This window comes from Myotis yumanensis, unplaced genomic scaffold (assembly GCF_028538775.1).
Source record: "Myotis yumanensis isolate MYYU_CA2020_CCGP unplaced genomic scaffold, mMyoYum1.0.hap1 SCAF_17, whole genome shotgun sequence".
In the NCBI taxonomy this organism is placed as follows: Eukaryota; Metazoa; Chordata; class Mammalia; order Chiroptera; family Vespertilionidae; genus Myotis; species Myotis yumanensis.
Genome location: NW_027223768.1, coordinates 745,629 through 765,596, shown reverse-complemented (window position 1 = coordinate 765,596; position 19,968 = coordinate 745,629). Strand labels below are relative to the sequence as shown.

At 57.0% G+C, this 19,968-nt stretch overlaps 3 protein-coding genes across 9 annotated transcripts in view; 2 read left to right on the top strand and 1 right to left on the bottom strand.

Moving 5' to 3' along the window:
• The window catches only part of CARMIL1 (capping protein regulator and myosin 1 linker 1), a 77,826-nt gene extending 67,807 nt beyond the window's left edge, over positions 1-10,019 (top strand). Inside the window, exons 34-39 of one of the 7 annotated variants that reach the window (XM_070397142.1) lie at positions 1,019-1,097; positions 1,625-1,807; positions 2,527-2,667; positions 4,876-4,973; positions 6,065-6,214; positions 9,019-10,019. In XM_070397142.1, the coding sequence (XP_070253243.1) occupies positions 1,019-1,097; positions 1,625-1,807; positions 2,527-2,667; positions 4,876-4,973; positions 6,065-6,214; positions 9,019-9,333 (966 nt within the window). In that variant the 3' untranslated portion in view covers positions 9,334-10,019. The other 6 variants (XM_070397143.1, XM_070397144.1, XM_070397146.1 and 3 more) reach the window with 6 other exon arrangements.
• An 8,735-nt stretch (positions 10,020-18,754) lies between these two features.
• LOC138995513 (histone H2A type 1-like) lies at positions 18,755-19,147 on the bottom strand. The gene has a single exon (XM_070396009.1). It carries the CDS (start codon positions 19,145-19,147, stop codon positions 18,755-18,757), a length of 393 nt encoding a protein of 130 aa, XP_070252110.1.
• A 294-nt stretch (positions 19,148-19,441) lies between these two features.
• Positions 19,442-19,825, top strand: LOC138995515 (histone H2B type 1-A). The gene has a single exon (XM_070396011.1). The coding sequence runs from the start codon at positions 19,442-19,444 to the stop codon at positions 19,823-19,825; it is 384 nt and encodes a 127-aa protein (XP_070252112.1).
• The last annotated feature ends 143 nt before the right edge of the window (positions 19,826-19,968 follow it).

Here is a 19,968-nt window from a genome sequence, read left to right as displayed (position 1 = left end):
AAGGTGTGGACTTAACGAGAAAGCTGTGAGGGAGGACGCGGCGTCTGTCACTGAGGAAGGGGGAGGGCGACCTCTCCCGGCCCCCGGTGGCTGCGTGCCCGCGGTGCCAACTGGCTGGCGCAGGGGCTGCCGGGCAGCGGCGTTTCCCCTCCCCCGTCCTTCCCGCCAGACGCCGTCCCATAAAGTCTGAGGGGTTTTGTGTTTGTTGTTGTTAATCTCACCCGAGGATATGTTCCCATTGATTTTTAGAGAGAGAGGAAGGAAGGGGGAGAGAAGAGAGAGAACAATGACTTGAGAGAGACATCGATTGGTTGCCTCCCAACGCCCCCTGACCTGGGGCCAGGGATGGAGCCTGCACCTGAGGCACTTGCCCTTGACTGGAACCGAACCCGGGGCCCTTCAGTCCGCAGGCTGACGCTCTACCCACTGAGCCACGCCGGCCGGGCCCAGGGTTCGTCTTTAATGCATTCCCGCCGGCTTACCTGCGTCTGCCGCTGACGCACCACACCTGTGTCCTTGGTGCTGCCCGGACCTCGCTCCCCTTCGGGGCGTTCCTGTGGGAGAGGTTGGCGCTGCCTCTAAGACTTGATGTTCCGACCCCACTTGGAGCGGGTCCTGCCCCTGTGCAGGGTCAGGGCCCTGGTGGGAGTGAGGGCGGCAGATTCACACAGTAGCTCAGCCAGGGAGGAGCTGAAGAGCCGCGCTCGCCCTGGCCGGCTCAGCTCAGTGGGCAGAGCGTCGGCCTGCGGACCGCAGGGTCCCGGGTTCAATTGCGGGCAAGGACGGTACCTGGGTTGCAGGCTCCTCCCGGGCCCTGGTCAGGGCTCTTGCAGGAGGCAACCAGTCGATGTGTCTCTCTCACATCGATGTTTCTCTCTCTCTCCTACTCTCTCTAAACATCCATGGAGAACGCCCTCGGGTGAGGATTGACAGCAAAGGGCCACTCTTGTCGCCGCTGTCTGCTCTGTGCCTCTCACTTTAAATGAACACGCACTTTGGGGGGTGCTGGGTTTTTTAGAAGCTCGGGAACGACGCCGCCTCCCAGGACCCACCCAGCCCGGCGGCGAGCGTGGAGCAGCTGGATGGAGGCGGGGCAGGTGAGTCAGGAGGCGCAGCCCCCACCCCCCCAACACCTGCCGGTTCCAGTGTCACAGATGATTGACAGGAGGGAAACAGTGGGGGCGGGGCAAAGCGGCCTCTGTGTTTCCTGTCCTCAGCCTTCCCTCCTCCTCCTGCCAGCGCACCTGGGGCCCGGCCCCACCCGTGGCCTGTCCCAAACAAGGTGCCTTTTCCCCTCCCCAAAGGGGAGACAGCCCATTGAGAAGAACTTATAAACTATGGACGTGGGGGGAGGGGCAGTTGGGGACATGCTGATGTTATTTTTTAAAATATTTTTATTCCTTTCAGAGAGAGGAAGGGAGAGGGAGAGAGAGAAACATCAGTGATGAGAGAGAATCATGGACCGGCTGCCTCCTGCCCGCCCCCTACTGGGGGTCGAGCCCACAACCCGGGCCTGTGCCCCGACCGGAAAAGGAACCGTGACCTCCTGGTTCCTAGGTCAGCGCTCACACCAGCCGGGCTCTCTGAGTTTTAAAGTTGCCTTTTGTCCCCATTTTCACTTCAGTGCCTAGACTGCACCCCGCGCTCCCGGGGACCCCAGAGAAGAACGCCAAAGCGGACCCCCGAGTGGACGCGGGCTTCCGGGGCCGGAGCGCCTCCAACGCCAAGCCCGCCCTGCAGTCACCCAAGCCCAGCCCCGCGGCGCGGCCCGCCCTCCCGCAGAAGCCCAGGACGCCCTCGCGGGCAGGTGAGGGCTCGGGCGGGGACGAGACACCAGGTGGTCTCCGGGGTCGTGAGCGTGGGCTCGGGGTCCTGCAGGGGCCGTGGGAACGGCTGGAGGCCGGGAAAGGGACGGGCAGGCGGGGCCTCTGGCCAGCACCCGGGCCAGCGCCTCCGGGACTCCTGGCGTCGGGGCTGCAGGTACAGGAGGGACGGAGGAGGCGTCTGTACCGGCCTCCGGGTCAGAGCCCGAGAGGCGGAGGCGGAGGCTGAGGGAGGGCCCCTATGCTGTGACGTATTTGGGGTTCAGGGCAGGGTGTGGCAAACCTGGGCCTGTTTTTTTAAATGTTTTATTAACTTCAGAGAGGAAGGGAGAGGGTGAGAGAGACGGAAACATCAATGACGAGAGAGACTCATGGATCGGCTGCCTCCTGCCCGCCCCACACGGCATCGAGCCTCTAACCTGACGTGTGCCCTGACGGGAACTGAACCGTGACCTCCTGGTTCATAGGTCGGTGCTCAACCCCTGAGCCGTGGCGGCCGCACTGCCAGTTTTGTAAGTGTCCCCGCGCAGCCCCACCAGGGGCGCCTGCCTCCGGGCGGCTTGGAGCTCAGGGCAGAGGGGACTCGTGGCCAGAAAAGTCCATGATGCTGTTTGAGGAGCCTGAGTGTCTGTGGAAGGAAACCGCTGCTGCCGTCGGAGGAACCGGCTGCGGGGCCGCGTGACCCGTGCTTGTGTCTCCGCAGAGGACGTCCCGGACTCCCCTTCCGGCCTCGGCTCCCCCAGGGCCGCTCTGCTCCCTCCCGTCCTGAGGAAGGTGCCCGTGGACAAGGAGCGGGAAGGCCAGGGCAGCCCCCAGCCCAGCCCCAGGCCGTTCTCCCAGGAAGGTAGGGACGCCCGCCCCGCCCAGCTCTCCTTGGGGGACTCACTCAGGAGAAGGGCTGCCCCCGGGACGGGCTCGTCGCTTCCAGTGACGTCAGCATCCCTCGGGTTACATGCTGGGACCCGTGCCCTTTCTGGGTGCAGACCCTCGAGTCCGCGTTATTGACGGCACGGGGTTGGGATGGAGGTCACGGGGTCGGGATGGAGGTTATAGGGTTGGGATGGAGGTCACGGGGTCGGGATGGAGGTTATAGGGTCGGGATGGAGGTTATGGGGTCGGGATGGAGGTCACGGGGTCGGGATGGAGGTTATAGGGTTGGGATGGAGGTCACGGGGTCGGGATGGAGGTTATGGGGTCAGGATGGAAGTTGTGGAGTCAGGATGGAGGTCATGGGGTCAGGATGGAGGTCGCGGCATCAGGATGAAGGTCACGGGGTCAGGATGGAGGTCACGGGGTCGGGATGGAGGTCACGGGGTTGGGATGGAGGTCATGGGGTCAGGATGGAGGTCGCGGCATCAGGATGAAGGTCACGGGGTCGGGATGGAGGATTCGGGGTTGGGATGGAGGTCGCGGGGTCTGGATGGAGGATTCGGGGTTGGGATGGAGGTCGCGGGGTTGGGATGGAGGTCGCAGGATCGGGCTGAAGGTTTCGGGGTCGGGATGGAAGTTGTGGGGTCAGGATGGAGGTTACAGGGTCAGGATGGAGGTCATGGGGTCAGGATGGAGGTCGCGGGGTCAGGATGGAGGTCATACACATAGAGAGAGACCCCTCCCCTCTCTCCCTGCCCCCCACTGAGACTGCAGCCCAGAGGCCTCAGATCTGTAACCGCACCCTGTGCTCCTGCCCTGGCCCCTCACCTGCGGGGCCGTAGACATTGTTCGGTGCGTCCTGTGGGGTTCCAGGCCCCGTTTCCAGCACAAGCTCCCCTGTCGTCAGTGACGTTGCTGTGGCTCAGGGCGCCCGCCAGGTCTGTGTGGCCTCGGGGCTCACAGGCTCCCTCTGTCACGGGGTCGGGCTCGTTCCCAGCAGAGTGGCCATGTGCTCGCTCTAACGCAGGGGTGGGTAGGGCAGGACAGTCCTAGGTGCACACGCTGCCTCCCGGACTCGGACCAGGGGCGGCGCTGGGAGCCCTGTCGGGCCTCGGCACCCCACTGTCTCGCTCTCGTTTTGCTGGACACACAGCGCCTCTGGGGTGCTGTCCTTCGAGGATATTTTCCCACTGATTTTCGGAGAGAGAGGAAGAGAGAGGGAAAGACATGGAACACCGTGTGAGAGAAACACAGCCATTGGCTGCCTCAAGCACGTGCTCCAACTGGAAGGAGCCTGCAGCCGAGGTACATGTCCTTGACCAGAATCGAACTTGGGACCCTGGGGTCCGCAGGCCGACGCTCTATCCACTGAGCAAAACTGGCTAGGGCTTAAATATATTTTTATTGATTTCAGAGAGGAAGGGGAAGGGAGAGAGGGATAGAAACATCAATGATGAGAGAGAATCATGGATCGGGTGCCTCCTGCACACCCCCCTCTGGGAATGATGCCTGCAACCTGGGCACGTGCCCTGACCGTTTTGACCAGGAATCGAACCGTGACCTCCTGGTTCACAGGTCAATGCTCAGCCACTGGGCCACGGGCCGGGCTGCCCGTGTGAGTAAAACGAGGCCTCGAGTTAGTGGGCGGCTCCATGAGTGAGATGTGGACCCCGAGCCTCTGGCTTACCAGTGCCCTCAGCTGCTTGGACCGAGTCATTCTTCCCCCGAGAGGTTGAGATGCATGAGCTGCTCGTCACCCCTTCGCGGGCCTCGTGGGCCTCGTGGGTGGACGTTGGGTTCTCCTCCCCCTGAATGAGCGTGAGGACGGGTCCCGCCCCCCCTTCCCAGGGAGATGGTGGGGACACAGTGCCACGGGGACCGTCACTCCCCGTGGGATCCAGAGTGAGTGGGTCCGGAATTGTCACCACGGTAGCCCTTGGGGTTGGCGTCGGACTGCGGACAGGCGTGAGGTCGGAGGACAGCGTGCCCCGTCTGGGTGCTGGGCGGGTCTTGACCTCGTCCGTCGCTCGAGCTGGCCCAGGACAGGGAGCCTCGCTGTGTCTTCCTTTCCTCTGAAAAGTGTTGCTCCTTCCTGGTTTCTGGTGCCTTATTCATGCTGGTCCCCGTTTCCTTGTTCTCTGCCTCCCTCCGGACTAGCGCGTCCCCGTCATTTCTGACGCAGGTAAACGGCCGCGGTTCTTCGGGTCCTTCCATCGTGAATGTGACTTACGTTCATTCATCCTGGGGTCAGATGGTAACATCTGGGGACCTTTTTCATTGGTACCGTTTGGGGGCAGACTTGGAGCTCCCCTCACTGTGCACGGGGCTCCTCACTGTGCACGGGGCTCCCCTCACTGTGCACGGGGCTCCACTCACTGTGCACGGGGCTCCCCTCACTGTTCACGGGGCTCCCTCACTGTGCACGGGGCTCCCCTAACTGTGCACGGGGCTCCCCTAACTGTGCACGGGGCTCCTCACTGCGCACGGGGCTCCCCTCACTGCGCACGGGGCTCCTCACTGTGCACGGGGCTCCCCTCACTGTGCACGGGGCTCCCCTCATTGTTCACGGGGCTCCCCTCACTGCGCACGGGGCTCCTCACTGCGCACGGGGCTCCCCTCACTGTGCACGGGGCTCCCCTCATTGTTCACGGGACTCCCCTCACTGCGCACGGGGCTCCCCACTGCGCACGGGGCTCCCCTCATTGTTCACGGGGCTCCCCTCACTGCGCACGGGGCTCCCTCACTGCACGGGACTCCCCTCACTGCGCACGGGGCTCCCCACTGCGCACGGGGCTCCCCACTGCGCACGGGGCTCCCCTCACTGCGCACGGGGCTCCCTCACTGCGCACGGGGCTCCCCTAACTGTGCACGGGGCTCCCCTCATTGTTCACGGGGCTCCCCTCACTGCGCACGGGGCTCCTCACTGCGCACGGGGCTCCTCACTGCGCACGGGGCTCCCCTCACTGCGCACGGGGCTCCTCACTGCGCACGGGGCTCCCCTCACTGCGCACGGGGCTCCCCTCACTGTTCACGGGGCTCCCCTCACTGCGCACGGGGCTCCCCTCACTGTTCACGGGGCTCCCCTCACTGCGCATGGGGCTCCCCTCACTGTGCACGGGGCTCCTCACTGTGCACGGGGCTCCTCACTGCACACGGGGCCCCTCACTGTGCACGGGGTCACCACTTCCATCATGCTGGCTGTTGGATTCTGTAGGTAACGGCACATCTGACCAGAACCGACCCGTAGGTTCCTTGAGTCCTGGGGGGGTGAGCTTGCTGCTCCATTGGAATGTGCGTTCCTTTGCCGGTTTGGGGTCGCCACGCTGACGTGTGCGCTACGATCGAGGGTGGAATGCCTCCCTTCTCCTCAGTGGTGCAGAGAGGCGATGGTGACAAAAGGCCCTCGGATCGGGACAGTGGCAGGCCGCCCGGTGGAGGGAACAGACCTGCGGAACGCGGCCCTGTCCTGGCGGAGGAGGCGGCGAAGGCAGCTGGGCACCGGAAGCCACAGCCAACAACTGGTTAGAGCCCTCGGTTGTCACCCCTTTTGGCCCCAACGCTATGAACTGGCACTAACCAACACGGACTGGAATTGGGTCACTTCGGTCAGGGGACCCCGATGATTCGTGCAGCTGATTTTTTATTTTTTTCTAAATGGCAACAGGTTGGTCCTTCCATCTGGGGCAAAAGGGTTGACTTACAAAACCTAAGAATCATTGATCGGCTGCCTCCTGCTGGGGATCGAGCCCGCAACCCGGGCGTGTGCCCTTGACCAGAATCGAACCTGGGACCCTACAGTCCACAGGCTGATGTTCCATCCACTGAGCCACACCAGCCAGGGGGCAGAGCTTTTTTGAGAGTATGTGAAATCGGAAGCTCGGTCTCTCTATTGTCCCTTTTTTTGATAAGGACACCCAAGGTCCCAGATGTTTCTAGATTTTGGAAATTTGCATTTGAACTGTGGTATCAGTCGCCGAACGTCACTTTATTAGCAAAGCTCCTTTGGTTCAATGCGATGTTCCTTCTTCAATCGGCCACTAAACACCCCTCAGACAATACACGGACCCAGAGACCGCCCCCCCCCCCCCGGGCCACGCTGGTCATCCCTCGACCTGGAATGAAAAGAGGAGGAAGGCAGAGAGAAGCCAGCCCTCAGGCAGGGAGCTCTGTGTCTGTCTCAGGTTTTTCCCGTGCCCTCTCTGGTTTAAAATTCTCAATTTGGTGGGATTAAATGGGACCATCTTGTATTTGCTTTTTGCCTCAATATCTTGAAATACCGGCAGGGACAACAAAAAGTGATTTTTCCAGGGGCTTCAACTAAAGTGATTTTACGTATAATATTTAATGTTGTTCTGTTAGTGCCAGTTCCTCGCACTCGGCTGTGTTCGCCCTTGGGCGCTGCCTGCAGTCTGCTTTCGGAATGGTGTCTGGTTTAACCCGTCACAGTCGGCAGAGCAGTTCTGTCAGTGCTATGCATCCTTCCCTTCAAGTCTTCGAAAGCAGCTCTGTTTACGCTGAACAGATTTCTCCTTTCCTCAGTCTCGTGGCCACGAAACAGACAGGCTGTGGTTCTGAAAGCACGCTGCCTGCTGCACCGCGTTACTGTGTTCTCACTGTGTGGCCGTCTTGACATCGTTGGGCGGGTGAAACGCCTGCTTTCGTTACTGGGAACATCTGTGGCTGCGTCTTTTGAATTCCCTGTGGTGCCCCCTCTTCCTTTCGCTGGCACCGTGATGTCTGGTCAGAGTGTGCCCCGTTTTCTTGAAGAAAATGGCTGGTTTGGTTTTGGAGGCCTGTGATGGTTGCACGGGCCACCTGACGCTGAGAGTCCATTTATGTATTTATTTTAACACATTGCGGACGGAATTCTCGCTTCATATTACAGTGTTTTACCAAGTCTCATACTTTAAAAAGATATTAGCTTATAAGAACATGTAATAAATAACTTAAAAAATGCAATGGGTATTTAATTTTAAAGCGTGCCTTTAAATTTATGTAAAACATTTTTTGTACTCGTTCAATAGAAACTTACCTGGCCACTGGGTAAAGCTGGCAATAAAACTACTGGCCCGCAATGTGTGAAGTTAGGGCATTTTTAAAACTTATTTTTTTAAAAATTTATTTCAGAGAGGAAGGGAGAGGGAGAGAGAGAGAAGCATCCATGATGAGAGAGAATCACCGATCAGCTGCCTCCTGCTCGCCCCACACTGGGGATCGAGCCCGCAACCCGGGCCTGTGCCCTGACCTCCTGGGTCAACACTCAACCACCAACCCTGCCCAGCTGGGCCAATGTGTACTTCTTACTCCCTTCCCCTTTTTCTTTTTAAAAATTATTTTATTTAAGAAAAAATTCTTGACACCATTGCAGATGTCCGCCAGGGCAAATAGAAGCACGTTTTTGGGTTTGCGTTTTGAGCATTCATTTTCCGGAGCTTCCACTTTCTGAAGCGCTTGCTTGTTTGTGGGCTAAACATTTAAGTAGCCAGTTCCTGCTGAGATGGGCGTCGTAGCATCGCAGTGACGTGGAAGTGGTCAGCGGGTCCGAGGGCTGGTCCGAGGGCTTGTCCGCGGCCGTGGCCCTGGCTGGCTGTGGACCTGTGAGGCGTGAGGCAGCTGCCTCCCCCACATCCGCCGAAGTGGTCTCTGCACATCGGCTTGTGAGTCATAGTTAACGCCTGTCCCGGCCACACCCGAGGGCCCTGAGCCTTTCCCAGGGACAGCCCAGGCAGCCCTGACGGAGTGGGGAAGTGTGGCCTGGGAGAGAGGTGGCCCTGAGGTCCTGGTCCCCGGTCTCACAAAGCCTGCCTTCCGGTGGCCGCGAGGAGCAGCCGTGAAACGGGAGGAGAGGTGACGGCGGCCCCAGGCTCCGTCTCCATCATCGCTCTGCCAGGCCCCAGGGACCTGTCCCGTCTGCGAGGAATCACGGCAGTTCTCGTAGCCGAGGCTGCCGCCCGGTCCCTCTGCTGTGTGGGGACACCTGTGACAGGTGTGACATGGTCACCTGGCACCGGGCACTGCGGCTTCAGAGCGCCCTCCTTCCAGGCACCCCCTTCCCTCCCGCCGTCCTTGCCCTGTGGGCTTCTCGCCCCCGACTCTCCACCACAGCCCTGGGACTCCCCCCACAGGCTGGGGTGTATGTGTTCGTGCTGCGACCTGTCTTTTGCTGGCTTGTCTTTCATTTCTGTCTGAGTCTCTAGATGTGATTGCTGCGGGTTTCTGAGGAACCCTGTCCCCCTCGACGGGCCGGTCTCACCCCGTTGCTGGACGGCCGGCATTGTTGGTTAATCAGCGTGACCACCTCCCTCCCTCTCTGCTTCCGTTTCAGTTTGGAGGAAAAGCTGGGGCCAGCAGCCCCAGGAGTACCAGGACCAGAAGCCGTGGTCCCCCAGCAAGGACGGCCGGCAGGGCAGCAAGTCCAGCGACTCCGGGGAGGAGGCCGAGAAGGAGTTCATCTTTGTGTGAAGGTCACGGCCCCAGGCGTCCCGGGCAGGTGCCTGGCCGGCCACCAGAGAGGCACCAGGGCTGCCCCCGCCTCCTCGGCCTCGTCTCTCCTCAGCCTCATCTCTCGGTGCTGCTTCCCTTGCTTTTTCCTTCGTCCTTTCTTTCTATTGAAACCAGAAACACAGCCATTTCTTGGTAATCAGAGCACATTTGCTTGGGCTTCTCTCGGCCCTCGGCGTTCCTGCCTATACCTTCAGCCGATGCCAGCAGTGCCAGCGGCCTTACTTGAATTTCTCCTTGGCAGCTGCTGCTGCTGCCCTGCAGGGGGGAGCGTGGGGAGGTGTCCGGGTTACCACAGGGACACAGTCCGGGTGGCCGTGGGTCCTGCCGCCCGTGCCTGCGTCAGATGGGCACCAGCCCACGGAGCGGTTTGCTCTCACTGGGAGCGGTTTGCAGTCGCACCTTGTAATTACGACCGAGCTCACTAATAAGCCCTTTGTATAGATTATATATGCTGGTTCTCGGGGTGGCGTCTCCATTCTCCCAAGGGGATGGTGGGGCCCCATGCGGGCGGCAGCCTGGGCCTTCCCACCGGCAGGCGCGGTGGGACGAGGCGAGAGGCCCCGCTGCCTCCCCCACGTGCCCGGGTGAGTGCACAGAGGACTGGAATGAGGGTTTACGGATATGTGTTTGTTTTGTAAATGTCTTTAATTTCTGTCTGCACATTAGCTTTGAAGGTGTAATTTTAAGAGAGAATTTAAGAGACCTGTAAACAAATAAAAAATACTACTCTTTACGACATGTCACAAATAGTCACTTCCCTGCCACGCTGGAGGTATTTTATGCATATGTGTATTTATCCCAATAAATGATTTTACAAGTGGACTTCAGCCCCTGCCGTGGCGTTTTTACGTTTGGCTTTGGTGACGAACGTTGCTTTTGGGTCCAAGATCCAGGAGCACCCGGTTCCCAGGGACTCACGCCGGCGACGTCAGCGTCCACGAGCTGCTGCTCCTGTCACCTGCTCGCACCCGGGAAGGAGCCAGGCCACTCGGGACGCGAGTGCGAACCAGGGCGTGACCTGAGAGGTGTTTACCCGTTAAGGGAAAGGGAGTTAGCGTGTGATCCCATGTTGGTGCCTGTAAACTCCCCCGGAGGACGTACACCAGTGAGTTACTGCCCTTCGTTGTCTCTGGGTGGTCAAACTATGGGGAGTCTTTCTTTTCTCATTTTCTGAGCTACATGATTTAAGTGACCTTTCGTATTCATGTGATTACAAAGGAAACAAAAGGGTATATATATTATATAACATATATATATACTAAAGCATTTGCTCTAGTTCCAGTATTTTTTTTTATGACAAACACTGTCCAATTTCTTTTCGTCTACTTCCTCCGCCCTTGGGAACTGGGTGGTGTTCAAGTGAGGCAACCCCCTAATTCTAAGGGGCACTATACGGACCGTGAGGGGTCCCCCTGTTTGAATGCTCGGTAGCTACTGGGGGTGATGCCAAAGGAAGCCTTGTGTGCAGTCCCAGCCAGAAACACCATTCTGACTTTGTAAAAAGATGCAGATATTCTAATTGTTTTTTCTTTTTGGTTCTCTGAGTTTTTTCAACATCCTGTCTTCTAACTCACGGATCCGCCCCTCAGCTCCCCCTAATCTGCTGCGTGCTCCTCCCAGTGTGTCCTTCATCTGTGCTGTGTCGTTCTTTCTGTTTTCACAGTTACCACATCTTTTCTCGTACTGTTGAGCGTCTTTGCCATCATTACTCTGAACTCAGTTCCAGATAAGCTTCTTGTCTCTGCTTCATTTATCCCCTCTTCCGGAGAATTCTCTTGCTCTCTTGGTTGGGGGTTGTTTGTCTCCCCATTTTGGCTGCCTGTGTGGGTTCGCTCTAACTCGGAGTTCCGTGCGAGCGTCAGGGATAATTAGCAGTGCTGTGCGTGCCGGCCACGGAGTGTGTGGGACCAGGGGCCTCGTTAGCCGAGCTAATGAGGGAGCAGGAAGTCACTGCGGGAGGAAATGAAATCGGCCGCGACAACAAGAACCACTCAGCGCCACCCTGAGCTTCCTCCGGCCGCTGTGAAAACCGACCAGAGTCACGCGTACATTCGAACCTTCTTTTGAAGTGATAGGAACTGATGGAAAATCATACGAATCCCCGCCAAGTCTCTTCCTTCCCAGGCTGTCCTCCAGAGAAGCCACACCCAAGTGATAGAGAGACCAGGATGGAAGCAGCGGGAACCGGGAGGAAGCGGCGAGGCAGCGGTTCCACTGTAACCCAGGGAAGCGTTTAAACACATCAGCGCAAAGTCCTCGCTCCCGGCCGTGCCGGGCAGGTCTCCGTGGACGGGGCCACGTGAACCATTTATCTCGGGTCGACTTCGGCTGCGTTGTTTGCTTTACTCCGAGTTTCTGGTTGGACAGCGAGCCTCTCGGGTTAGTGCCCCCGCCTCCCCTCCCCAGGCCCAGCACCCCCTTCCCACCTGGGAGAGCCTCCCACCTCCTGGGGGCTCCCAGCTCCTGCTGATCCTGTCTCTTTAAACGCCTTCCGGTGGCTCTGTCTCGGTCCAGGGTTCGGATGGTTTTCCCAGAAGGAAATCTCTGTATGAGAGAATGTGAGGCGCCGAACCTGACCCCCCAGTCCCATGACAGATGTGGGTACCCCTCTCTGCCCCCCCCCCCCGCCAAACTTCATTTCTAAATCAGGTCCAAGGGCCCTAACGGGCCACCTCCTCAACCCTTTAACCGGGAGCTCCCTCTAGGAAACACCTTGAGGGTTGAGCGTTGACCTAGGAACCGGGAGGTCACGGTCCGATTCCTGGTCAGCGCACAGGCCGGGTGGTGGGCTCGATCCCCAGTGTGGGCCGTGCAGGAGGCAGCCGGTCCATGATTCTCTCTCATCAGTGATGGTTCACTCTCCCTTCCTCTCTGAAATCCATAAAATAATATATTAAAAACAAAACAAACAAAACCCTTGAGACACAAGTTTGGAAGTGAGTCCGATGGAAGGGGGATGTTTCCTGTGAGTTTGAGAAGTTTTAAGGGTGAAGGCAGGGACCATGGATGCTGCCTACCCCCAGGCCCTGCCCCAGAGGGAGAGGACAGGGAGGGGAGGGACAGGGAAGGGGGGACCCGGAAGGGGGGGCAGAGAGGAGGGGGGCGGGGCCCAGGGCGGCGGGCTCCAGGCATCTGTCTTCCCGGTCGCGCGGGCAGCGGAGCTTGGGGACCCCTGAGCGACACCAGGGCGCCAGCCACAGACTCGGTGCCCAGAGCGTCAGAGAAGGTCCGCGAGGGAAGAAGCCGGCGGGGAGGGGCGGACAGCGGCGGGGGAGTCGGTCCTGACCCAGGTTCCGCCGCTCCGAACGCGGGCCGCTCGCGGTCAGCACCATGGACAGCGCGCGGGCCGCGGGGCGGAGGCGCAGCTGGGACGCCGGCTTCCGGAGGGTCTGGCAGCGCCTGGACCCCGAAGGTGAGCAGGGCTGTCGCCGGGGTCACCCGCGAAGAAGAAAGGAAAGGTGTCTTCCAGCCATCAAGGCGACACAGGCCGCCCGGGGGGGGGGGGGGGGGTGGCTGCCTGGGTCTCACCTGGGGGTGCGGGGGTTCAGGAGGGGAGGGGCGTGGCCCCACTTTCCCAGTGTGTGTGTGTGTGTGTGTGTGTGTGTGTGTGTGTGTGTGTGAGAGAGAGAGAGAGAGAGGGAGGGAGACCATGTATATATACGATCACAGTGTCGTGTGTACTTGAGGCGGGGGCTCCCCTCCATGTGCTCAGTGTTGCTGAGTGACAGGTGTGGAACCCCGTCTCTCAAAGGAGGAGGAATCTGATTGACTTTCAAAAAGACGCTGTCCCTCCCCCCTCCCCCCCAAAACTACCCGAGAAGAACATGGGGCTCCCTGACACCTGCTTTGTCTTTGTTAATTAACCACAAACAAGCCATCGGAAATGCGTGCTCTGACCCTGCAAACTGAGACTCCGTGCTCACATCTGCTCTCTCATCATGGATGTTTCTCTCTCTCCCTCTCCCTTCTTCTCTTAAATAAATAAAAAATATATTTTTAAAAAAGCTCGGTTGAATGGGGCTCTCGGTTAGGACCGAACCTCCTGTGATGAGAGTGTCTGAGGTCACCCACGCCCGAGCTGTAGCAAAGCGTGTGGCTGTCAGGCTGTTGCTGCTGAGTTTATGTTCGGGGGACGAGGGGTGCTCGAGGGTGTGAGCCTCGGGGGGCAGAGAGGAGGGCACCTTAGTGGCTGCCAGAGTGAGTGTCCCTGACTCATGCCCTCGCCACCGTGTCCCCTCTGCTCCAGATGAAGGTCTTCTACAAAAACAAAGACGGCCGGTTGGGTCTCAGTGACCTGGCCAGGTGAGCAGCTGGCGGCCGTGTTGTCTGTCCAGGGTCAGCGTCCGAGGGGGCGGGGACCGCACACCCTTCTTGGTGGGAGGCAGAGGTCAGGTCTCCCCCAAGCCCTTCTCTTCGTGAAGATCCCGCAAGCTCTTCTCCCCAGACCACAATGAACGACCTTCTCATACAATGTTTAAGCTTTTGGTTAATTTCCAGAGTTTTGAAAAAGTTTTGTTTTTTTTTGTGCTAGTTTTCTTGTTGCTTTCATGGAGGAGAGAATTTTCATAACCTGGTATTGTGCCATTTTCCACCAAGATAAATTTTTTTTTCCATTTTTAGTCATATAAATTTATTTCATATATTTAAATTTTAGCGTGTGCTTACTAAAAAGTTAGTCTAAAAGTAATTAGGTGCTTTTGATATACAGTTGACCCTTGAACAATACTGGTTTGAGCTGTGTGGGTCCACTTATATGTGGATTTTAAAAAATTTTTTTTTTATTGATTAAGATATTACATATGTGTCCTTATACCCACATTACCCCCACCCCCTCCCCCCCCGCTCATGCCCTCACCCCCCCCCCCCCGTTGTCCGTGTCCATTGGTTAGACCTATATGCTTGCATGTAAGTCCAAGATAAATTTTTTTTAAATATATTTTATTGATTTTTTACAGAGAGGAAGGGAGAGAGATAGAGAGTTAGAAACATCGATGAGAGAGAAACATCGATCAGCTGCCTCCTGCACATCTCCCACTGGGGATGTGCCCGCAACCCAGGTACATGCCCTTGACCAGAATCGAACCTGGGACCTTTCAGTCCGCAGGCCGACGCTCTATCCACTGAGCCAAACCGGTTTCGGCCCAAGATAAATTTTTGAAAAATATTTTTTTATTTATTTCAGAGAGGAAAGGAGAGGGAGAGAGAGACAGAAACATCAATGCTGAGAGAGAACTATTGACCGGCTGCCTCCTGCACACCCCTCACTGGGGATGGAGCCTGCAACCCGGGCCTGTGCCCTGCCGGGGAATCAAACCTGGGACGCTTCAGTCCGCAGGCCGATGTATGCTGGCTGGATCACCAAGATAAATTTTTAAAAGTGTCTCTCTGATGACTCCTAATCTCTATGAAAGTCTTTCCCAAGTAATGTCTGTCTGTGTTTGTATAGCCTATAAATTCTTATTTTCCAAGCACCCATCCACCTGCAGAAGAATCTGGAAATTGCCTGCCCCTTCCTCGCATCCGGGTTATGAATTTGCTTTAACCGAGCGTTGATAGATCCTCATGTCAATTACCTTTTTTTTTTTTTTCCATTTAGGATTCTGGCTCTTCAGGAAAACTTTCTTCTTCAGTTTAAAATGGACGTGAGTAGGGACATTTCTCTGGATGGGTTTCTGGCACGCGTGGTTCTTGGGAGATTTGAGAGGGAGGAGGGAGAAAGGAAGGCATCGTCTTGTCGTAAACGTATCTGGAGGCTGACAAGGCTGAGAATCAAGGGCAGTGGTTCTCAACCTTCTCCCCCCCCAACCGGGGCCTGTGCCCTGGCCGGGAATCGAACTGTGACCTCCTGGTTCATAGGCTGATGCTCAACCACTGAGCCACGCGGGCCAGACAGGAACATGCCATTTCTGAGCCTGTGTGCAGTCCCCAGAGCACACTGAGGTGGTCTAGTTGCCTGATTTGTTCTTCAGCTTTTCGCTGGAAGGAAATGATACTTCGTGATGGAATCTCTTCTCTTTCAGAGTAAAACTGGAGCCCTGGAAGGCCCCGAGGTGGACGGGTTTGGGAAAGACATGATGGAGCTTGTGCGGGGGGCCTCGCCAGCCGGTGGGCCCATCATGCACTGGGGCTGCCGTCTGGCCCCTCGGTTGTGTGAGTTGGGAACCGGGGCTGGGAGATGAAGGCTGAAGGGACGTCGAGGACGTGGCCTGTTCAGCAGCCTCTGAGCTCCTGTGGGACCCGCAGTCTCCTCTCTCAAGGCCGGTGGTGGTTTCAGTTAAGCGGAGCCCCGATAGGTCGCTGCTTCATTTAGGAGTTGTCGATTTCACCGAAGGAGCACAGTGCCACGCATTTGTGACAGCTGCATTTATTTATTTTTAAATATATTTTTACTGACTTTAGAGAGGAAGGGAGAGGGAGAGGGAGAAACATCCATGATGAGAGAGAATCATGGATCGGCTGCCTCCTGCACGCCCTGCACTGGGGATGAGCCTGCAGCCTGGGCCTGTGCCCTGACCGGGAATTGAACTGTGTCCTGGTTCCTAGGTCAACGCTCAGCCACTGAACCACAGGGGCGGGCGAAGACAGGCTTTCTGTGAGCACTGCCCTGGGGACAGAGTCCTCTGGCCTTTAGGGACCTGCTGAGGGAGGAGCGGCCCTCGGCCACCCTGGTGGGATGAGGAGGGGCGTTGCTCCCCAGGGAGCCTCTCAGGAGCAGGGGTCCCTGAGCTGGTGAGCCGCAGGGAGGGGGCCTCCAAGGACGGCCACTGTCTGGCCTGTGGACGGGTCCTTTCTGTCCTCAGCCCAGCGTCTGCGGGGCCGACCCGGAGAGGCTCTGGGAGAGCCTTCTGTGTCACTGTGACGTGAACCAGGCCGGGAAGATCCAGAAGGTGGAACTGGGTCTGTGTCTTGGGCTGAGGAGCAGGCCCTGACCCGCAGGCGGCTCTGCTCTGCGCTTGGCGTGCGGCTGGTGTCTGTGCTTCGCTGTCGGGGGCACCAAGAGCGAACTCTGTAGCGGACGGTGTAGGATTTGTCGTGAAGGACGCGGGCCCGTTTCTAATGACTTGGTGATTTTCAAACCTCCCTCCCCCTTTCAGGGTCCTCCCCGCCCCACAAGCCTCTGTGAACCCTGTCATCCCCCCGCAGTGATGGGGCAGGGGCAGCGCACCCACCCTGTGCTCTGTGCCCTCCGTGACCTTCTGCCGCGTCTGCCCGCTGTGCCCGCTGTGCTGTCTGCAACTCGACTCTGACCTGGAAACAAACCTGCAGTTGCAAACGGACGTGCGCTGCTGACTGCGTCTGTGTTGTGGCCCTTGCAGTGTCTGTGATGGTCTGACAGCCCCACTGCTCCTCTACCTGGAGGGGCGGGGGAGGGCAAAGCCCTGGTGGGAGCACCCCGGCCGTCCTTCCTGTTAGGTGCCCTGAGTGTGGCAGGAGGAGGGACTTCAGCCCCGGCCGGCCTGGCTCAGGGGCTGAGCGTCAACCTATGAGCCAGGAGGTCACGGTTGGATTCCCTGTCAGGGCACAGGCCGGGGTTGCAGGCTCGATCCCCAGTGTGGGCCGTGCAGGAGGCATCCCATCTGTGATTCTCTCTCATCATGGATGTTTCTATCTCTCTCTCCCTCTCCCTTCCTCTCTGAAATCAGTAAAAATATACTTTAAAAAAAAAAGAGGGACTTTATTCAGGTCGACTGTTCACAAGACCAGGAGACGCACCACAGCCCCTGCCGGCGACCTCCCACCCTGAGAGAGCTGGGTTCTCCCGTGGGCCCTGCCACGCCACGAGCTGTGCGACCTAACTTCTCTACACTGCGTGCAAAGTCGGAATGAAGAAGGAGCTCGCCAGACACTCGGGGAGACTGTGTGGAAACCACCTCCTGGCCGGCAGTCCTCTGGGCTTAGGGGCCAGTGAGAAGCTTCTCTCACCCCCACCTTCTCCTTTCCTGTGGCAGCTCCTCTCCTTGGTTCTCCACACTGGCCTAGGGTCGCCCTGTTTTGCTTGTTCAGAATTGCAGTTCCTCTGCTATTCCCGAGTAAACTCAGTCGCTGTGCAGTAACTTTTGTTGTTTAACTTAAAAAAAAAGTTTTTATTTTTTTAGGGAAGGAGGGAGAGGGAGAGAGAAACATCCATTGGCTGCCTCCTGTGCGCCCTCTGGGCAACCGGGCCGTGTGTGTTCTTACCAGAACCGAACCAGTCACCTCGGTGCAGGGGACAAGGGCGCTCCACCCACTGAGCCACGCCAGCCAGAGCTGGTTTCACTTTCAAGCCTGAACCTGTTAACAGGTGTGTTCCAGGTTTCTCATTGTGAAGTCACGCCCTCTCCCCCCTGTCCTCACTCTGTGCTTCGGCCAGTCTGGGAGTTAAGCTACCTTGCTTGATGGGGAGCATCTAGATGACATTTTTGAAATTCTTGTTTAGGAAAATTTTCACATATCCCTACTCGCTCAGTCATTTATATCATTATTCTGATTTTAAAATGTCACAGTTTAAAGTTATTGGCAATGTTCTAAACATCTAATTTGTTCCAATATCTGTGCAAGTTTTATCTTCTAAATTTTTCCTTCCTTTGTGCCTCCCGCAATTGTATGCCTTAATACTTATGTACATTAATTCAAGAGATAATTTCATACTTGATTGCCCCTAATTAACATATTATATAGTTTATTCTCTTTAACTTTATAGGACTTTAAACCTTCACACCTGCTTCTATACATGTCTGTGTAGAGTGTCCAGCAATATGTTTTTTTAGCTAACCAATTAGAGTCTTTTTCTTGGAGATCAGCTAAAACTTGAATGCTGTACAGTAATTTTGTATTGACAGCCTAAGTGTTCATTTACTTTCCAATTTGACTTGGTATTTGCAGTGGAAACAAACTAAAAATGTCTCTTCTTTGTAGTTAAAACTTCTGAAAAGGACCAAAATTCCCTAATAATTTCAAAAAGTTATGATGGAAGAACGTGCCACATTCCAGCCTCAGGATGACTAGATTCTCTCCATCACATGTGGCATCAAGCTCATTTTGAGATACATTTTAAGAAAATTCCATTTACTGAGCACGTGTATGAAGTCGGTTATCAAATACACTGACCCCGTTACCACATGGTGAGACTGACTTGACTCCTGGCTCACTGCTGCCTAAAGATCTCACAGGAACGCTGCCAGCACGTTTGGAGGGACGCAGCCTTGTTAGACTGACTTTCGTCCTGTAGACTGCCGCAAGCTAACCTGAAGCTACAACATTGCTTATTCTAACCCATCACTTAGCTCTGTTTACCTGAGCCCTAATGGAAGGTTTCTGCCACATCAGCTCAGGAACGGGGTGTTAGAGCGCTAGAGGACGTTTGCTCCTTCTCCCAAGGGCTCCAGCAGCTAAGCTGGCGGCTGCCAGGGCCCAGGAGCCGCTATTAGAACCAAAGGTCGTCTCCAGGTGCCGTTTCCTAAGAAGCTCGCCGGAGAACCACACAAGCCCAGCTTTCTGCGCTGTGACAGCCTTTACTGAGGATCTGAGTGGCTCTGAAAAGAGCCTTTGGTTTCTTTCTCTCTAGACGTTCAGGTTCCTCACTTGCCCTTGGCCTTGTGGTGGCTCTCGGTCTTCTTGGGCAGCAGCACGGGCTGGATGTTGGGCAGCACGCCGCCCTGCGCGATGGTCACACCGCCCAGTAGCCTGTTGAGCTCCTCGTCGTTGCGGATGGCCAGCTGCAGGTGGCGTGGGATGATGCGCGTCTTCTTGTTGTCGCGGGACGCGTTTCCTGCTAATTCTAAGATCTCGGCCGTCAGGTACTCCAGCACCGCCGCCAGGTACACGGGCGCGCCCGCCCCAATGCGCTCGGCGTAGTGGCCCTTGCGGAGCAGGCGGTGGATTCGGCCCACGGGGAACTGCAGCTGGGCTCTAAAGGAGCGAGATCTGGCCTTGGCGCGGGCCTTGCCGCCCTGCTTGCCGCGCCCAGACATAACTTGAGATGTTAGTAGCAATAAGGGGAAATCTAACCAAAACACGCCACAGAGGGCCTATTTATAGTCTGCCGTAGGTTGTGACTTGCCATCTGATTGGCTGACTGGCGGAAGCTTATCCAATCAGAAAGCAGTACTGAAATCACCTCATTTGCATACACGTCACTGCCATTATCCAATCAGATGAGGCTGCCCAGCGGTCAGTTGAAGGCCACCCTATAAATACCAGGCTTTGGGCCACCAACCGCTGTTCACTGACCTGTGTCAGTTGGAGTGTGGAGCTGAGCACGCACCATGCCGGAGCTGGCTTCGAAGGGCGCCACTATTTCCAAGAAGGGCTTTAAGAAGGCGGTGACCAAGACCCAGAAGAAAGAGGGCAAGAAGCGCAAGAGGTGCCGCAAGGAGAGCTACTCGATTTATATCTACAAGGTGCTCAAGCAGGTGCACCCCGACACCGGCATCTCGTCCAAGGCCATGAGCATCATGAACTCGTTTGTCAATGACATTTTTGAGCGCCTCTCTGCTGAGGCGTCGCGCCTGGCGCATTACAACAAGCGCTCGACCATCACGTCCCGCGAGATCCAGACGGCCGTGCGCCTGCTGCTGCCCGGCGAGCTGGCCAAACACGCCGTGTCCGAGGGCACCAAGGCCGTCACCAAGTACACCAGCTCCAAGTGAGGCGCTCAGCCCCTGTCAAACCCAAAGGCTCTTTTAAGAGCCACTTACACTTTTTCTAAAGGCCTGTAAGGTTTCTAGTTGTACACCATTCAATGGCTAGTTTAGCTGGTAAAAAACTGCTATATTTGTGGCTCACATTTGGG

Bases quoted from the DNA above. Each gene is read 5' to 3' on its own strand.
- LOC138995513 (XM_070396009.1), bottom strand. From the start codon at position 19,147: ATGTCTGGGCGCGGCAAGCAGGGCGGCAAGGCCCGCGCCAAGGCCAGA.
- LOC138995515 (XM_070396011.1), top strand. From the start codon at position 19,442: ATGCCGGAGCTGGCTTCGAAGGGCGCCACTATTTCCAAGAAGGGCTTT.